Source organism: Poromitra crassiceps (assembly GCF_964638095.1).
Source record: "Poromitra crassiceps genome assembly, chromosome: 10".
NCBI lineage: Eukaryota > Metazoa > Chordata > Actinopteri > Beryciformes > Melamphaidae > Poromitra > Poromitra crassiceps.
The window spans coordinates 43,572,112-43,577,805 of record NC_139631.1 but is presented as its reverse complement, the minus strand read 5'-3'; the positions used below and the strand labels follow the sequence as shown (position 1 = coordinate 43,577,805).

Genomic DNA, 5,694 nt, shown 5'->3' with positions numbered 1-5,694 from the left:
AACGTTAGCTTAGCTACATTAGCTTCGCTCCTCGTCAGGTAGCCTAATTAACTGCATTAACAATGCATGGACGTGTCACAGTTTCCCGAGGGCATACATACATTCACACAACATACCAGACAATATCAAACGTTACCATGAGGGATAAATACCTGTAAAAGGGGGGATATGTGTGGAAAGAAGAGATGACGCTGCTTTCCCAGATCAAAGTGTATTTTTGTCTGAAGGGAGGAAGCAGTGCGTCCCACAGCGTTATTTAGAATCCCACATAGGTTACGCAAAAACCACACCCTGTGCCCGCCTACGCAGCAGTCAAGCGCCGGGATTGGCCAGGAGCAAGTCTTTTGTCTTCTTTTGACAGCTGGAATCTCCACCACTGCAGGGCACACAGCCCAGCGATTTCATGAACCAACTGAATTGCTCTTGATAGCGGACATTGAAATTAATTATTAGTGTATTAACCCTAGTGAAAACGTAACACACAAGCTTTTCAAACAAACATTTCCCACACACCACAAACACTGTGCCCAGCCCAGCGATTTTATTAACCAAATTGCTCTTGATAGCAGACATTGAAAATAAATTACTGTAATAACGCCAATGAAAACACAAGCTTTTAACACACAATCGATTTTTAAACATTTATTTCAAAACATTATTGTAAAATTCAGGCCTTTAGCCAAAGCTTCAATAACAGAGCTCAGCTGACAGTTTAACCTGCAAATGAAAAATATAAAAAATATAAAATTTAAAATACAATAGGCTACAGCACATAGGCCTATGCCCCCCCCCCCCCCCCCCCCCGTCCAGCCGTTTGTTCCAGGCCAGTGAAGTCCCCAACAACAATCTGCAAAAACATGCAATAATATAAAATCATAGATAAAAAGTTGAATCATACACAATAAATAAAACCAAAAGTAAAGGGTTAGCCTTCCCAATGTCCAAGGGCAGCATCTGTTATTCTGGCCTCATAATAAGCACTGAGGCGGGTGGTCAGAAAGTCAAATAACATTAAAATACATTGTATGCTTTGGTGCGATGTAGGATTTTGTCTTTCAATATCCTCATTGCAGCCTCGCTTGGTGTTGTTGCTTCTCACAGGAATGGTGTCCCTGTAACAGAGAGCCCAACATGAGCATGAGCGCCTGGCCAATCCCGGCGCTTGCCTGCTGCATAGGCGGGCACAGGGCGTGGTTTTTGGGTAACCTATGTGCGATTCGAAATAATGCATCCCACAATATCCCTCCAAGCGCCTAGGCGCCGCCTGCTGGTACCCTCCAGTAAGAAACTTACGAATCCTGAGCATAGTAAAACAGAAAATGTATGCTGTTCTCCATTGACTAAACAGAACTACAAAGACAACGATGAAACACCACAACATGAAAATGCCCACAACATAACTGAAATCAATATCAAACAAATGCTTTGTGTTATTCTGCTATATCCAAATAACTCCAATCACTCTCTCTCTGTCTCTCTCTCTCTCCGTGTGTGTGTGTGTGTGTGTGTGTGTGTGTCTCTCTCTCTCTCTCTCTCTCTCTCTCTCTCTCTCAGTGTGTCCTCACCACAGGAACAGACCAATCACCAGTCAGGATGATGCCCAAGGTATGACATCATGCTGACCTCACAGTCTGGCCCAAACACAAACATCAGGCGTGAATCTGAGTTTAAAGGATAATGTTGTTTATGCATTTCTTAATGTCAACAAAGCCTATGACAACAACAACAACAACAACAACCAGTTTGTTTTGTTAACAAGTCTGGTCCATATGGAGCCGGTGCCCACTGCAGCTTTTCAATCATTTTGATGGTACACTGATGCATTATTATGGAACCCACTGCAGTTGTGGGCAGAACACGCCCTGGCCTGGAGCGAGCCAATACGCCCCAGATACATTTTTGACAGATCGCTTCACACTAACCTCGCGTCACCAGGCTCTGTCTCAAAGGAGAAGACTCACACATAGTGCAAATCTCCCACACACTCTGCATCCACGCGTCATATAATCAATCAATAAATAAATGATGGTCACGTTCACGTACGTTCCTTGATGTAACATCGGAACTCTAACGTGGCTTCATTGGATCAATATCGCTCCACTGTTAGTAGCCCACCTGAAGCCACCTTTCCTTTATTCAATAATGCAAACAAACCTTGTGAGTTCCTAATATTACAACACTTACGTTAACGCGAGTTAAGTCCAAGTCAAGTCACGAGTCATTGGTGTTCAAGTCCAAGTCGAGCTGATTTTGTCAAGTCGAGTCCAAAGTCATCAAATTTGCGACTTGAGTCTGACTCGAGTCCAAGTCGTGTGACACCTCTGCTATTTGTGAAATACGTATAGGAAGTGAAACGGGTTTCTTGCTAGCTTGATTAGCGGCACGATTAGCTACCTCTCTCATTGAAACAAGTCGAGACAAGAACACTTGGGGATATTTGGACCGATTTTCCCCCAGTGAATCCGTTCTAAACTCTGCAGAGACTGTAGCATTTAGGATTGGGCAGGAGGGGTCGCAGTTTCCCGAAATAGGAAAATTAGAGGGTGGGGCTTTAATACGCGGGCTGTAAACACTTTGAGATCCCAGGAAAGTAGTTCCGTAGCACAGAAAATAGTCCCTGCTATAACAAAGAATTTGTTCCCGTTTGAATTTGATTAGGTAATAACTAACAGTCTGACTTTTTGTGGTAGCAGTTAGTGATGTTTAAAATGTAAGCTATGTCTTTTGGGGCTACTTATAGGTTTTTAGCTGCGACCAGCCACTCTCTTCAACATTCAACCAAGCCAGAAATTTATCATGATTATCCTAAAGTCATCCTGTGTTAACCTCTGACCTGTGTGTGTCTTGTGTGTGTGTGTGTGTGTGTGTGTGTGTGTGTGTGTGTGTGTGTGTGTGTGTGTGTGTGTGTGTGTGTGCGTGTGTGTGTGTGCGTGCGCGTGAGCGTGTGTGCGTGCGTGCGCGTACGTGCATGCATGCATGTGTGTGTGTGTGTGTGCACGCGTGTGCGTGCGTTTGTGTGTGTGAGCAGCAGCTGGCTCGGACGTCTCCAGGCAGCGTGTTGTCGCTCAGAGCTCAGAGTGTCCCAGGATCCCCCGCCACCATCACGGTGAGACACACACACACACACACACGCACGCACGCACAGGCGCACGCGCGCACACGCGCACACACGCACACGCGCACACACACACACACACACACACACACACACACACACATCAAGTTACATTATCCTTTAGATTAATCTTGAGGCAGTAATCTGTAATCTCTGGCTCATTTCTACCCTCCTGCGCTCTCTCTCCCCTTCCCCCAAGTCTCTCTCTCTTTCTCTGTTTCCAGCTCTTTTTTCAACCCTGTCGCCTTAATAAAACGCTGGCATTTGAAATGTCTGCAAATGAGGAATAGAACTTATATATATAATATATATAATATATAATATAACTTCATTTGAAACAAAACGGCGGTTCATTTGAAAACCTCTCCGCCTTTCCGACATTAAACACAAATAAAACAACTTGAACAACTTTTGGTTATGTTTAGGCAAGTAAAGCAACTTGCATAAGGTCATTAACAAGGTGATCAGCGAATGGCAATTCTAGAGTGGCGCAACGCAAAACAACCTTCGGTCAGTCATCCTTTTCAGGGATACATTTCTGGATTTCCCTACCAACAGAAATACAAACTAATCTGTTAAGATTGAATGGAAAGGTGAAACACTGGCTGAAGCAAAACCAAACCTGCGATCACTGACCACTGATGTGATGTAATACAATGTAATTTGACTCTAAGTGTTGTATGATCATGTCAATTTCTTTTTTTTTATGTTTATACCTTGTTTATAGGCGATATGTTTTTCTTTTTTTAGAAAAGCCTAACCAGGGAAATTAGCCTTGGCTAGAAATCCTATATGCATCACATACAATGTTGTCTTGCATTGTCCCTGACACAAATGAATAAATAAAATAAATAAATACAATAAATACAATTATTATTATTATTATTATTATTATTATTATTATTATTATTATTATGTAACATAAATGTTAAATGTGACTTACGCTTGAAATCTGGACTCGAACACGGCCCTCCAGTGTGAAAGGCAAGTGTTTATGACCTCCATCCACCCCGGCCAGGGGGGTAGTGGTAAATACAGAGGTGGGTAAACTATCCAAGCTGAGTACTTTACCCACCTTGTTTTCCCTCATTGATTGATATAGTTGATCTGAAAATAGGTGAGTAAACTCTCTGCCTCTCTGACTCCAGGTATAGTGACTTGACTAGAAACACTGGTGGAGAGACGTGATGAAATGTTATAAAATATATATATATATAATATAATAAAATTATAAATGTATAAAATGATGATCTCTCTCTCTGCAGGCCAGAATGGATGATGGGGTTATTGGTTATAAAGACCTGGCAGCGTTACCCAGAGACAAAGCCATCCTGGACATCGAGAGACCCGACCTGATGATCTACCAGCCGCACTACAGCTACAGCCCCATGGAGGTGACTGCTGAGCCCCGCTTTATTTACAGGCTTTATTCACATTAAAGCTGCATTCGGCGATGTTTGAACTTTTTGTGTTCAAATAAGTGTTAAATGGCTCTATATTCTGACAGCAACCCCCAACCCACCGCTGTCCTCTATTTCTCTCCTGTAGTCCTGCAGGCTGGGCGGACGTATCTCCGCAACCGTAACTCGTAGAGACTCACGGATGGCGGCATTGATTTGAGGTGAAAAAATACATATAGCCCTTTAAAGGGATTGCGATCTGACCTTCCGTTTCCAAGAAAATGTCAACTTTTCTCTGATTGGATCAAAAACTCAAACTATCCAACCAGAGAAAAGTTGACATTTTCTTGGAAAGGGAAGGTCAGATCGCGATCCCTTTAAGTATATGTATTTTTTCTCCCCCCGAATCCAAATGACAATGTTTTGAATTTGGATTGAAACTCATTTCTAATACTTTTTAGAAGCCTACTATTATGTAGCCTACATATAAGTGTGTAATTAGGTTAATAAAGGTTTTATTAACACATTGAGTGCCAAGGACGTCTGTGGACGTCCTAAAAAAAAGTAACGAGGAGTGCCAAGGACGTCTGTGGACGTCCTAAAATCATAATTCATATTATTCCATAATTCTGCTGTTTAAGGTCGTACCTAGCCAGTGAGCATGAATCCCTTCAAGGGATCACACGGCGCCACCTTAAACATCGTCACAGGAGCTGCTCCACCCACCTCAGATCCTTTACTTTGTACAGGAGACAGCGGAGAAAGCCGTGATGAAAGTGGAAACCGATGCATGCTTTCTGCCAGAGCCGTATATATTGCTCTGTCTACAGCGAGAGTGGGCTCGGCTGCATCCGCGCTCACAACTGAGCTCTTATGCTTCTATCTATCTCCACACGATTTCCTAGAAAGCCAGCATCCGAAGCCGAACGGGCCAAGCCTTTTCGTTCAGTCGCGTTTGCCAGCGCGCATCATTTCCTTGATGAGCGCTGGGATCTGTCCGGGGCAAAAACGGAGTCGAGAAAGCAAACTCTGTGCAGCTCAGAGGTGGAGAGGGGGGGGGGGGGGTGTGGCACAGGCTGCACAGAAACCACACCACACGCCACCACATCAGAAAACACCAGCCAGAGTCAGTGAATGTGCTCGAAATTAGAGTGCAAAAGGTATTCATAAAAGGGACTA

General features: G+C 43.5%; 1 protein-coding gene across 1 annotated transcript in view; it reads left to right on the top strand.

Annotated features, from left to right (window-relative positions):
• Positions 1–1,593: 1,593 nt before the first annotated feature.
• The window catches only part of LOC310784460 (dematin-like), a gene marked incomplete at both ends in the record, with an annotated part of 20,519 nt that continues 16,418 nt past the window's right edge, over positions 1,594–5,694 (top strand). Inside the window, 3 exons of the mRNA XM_083645452.1 lie at positions 1,594–1,605; positions 3,029–3,106; positions 4,381–4,509. Of these exons, the coding sequence (XP_083501578.1) occupies positions 1,594–1,605; positions 3,029–3,106; positions 4,381–4,509 (219 nt within the window). The remainder of the gene's footprint in view (positions 1,606–3,028; positions 3,107–4,380; positions 4,510–5,694) is intronic.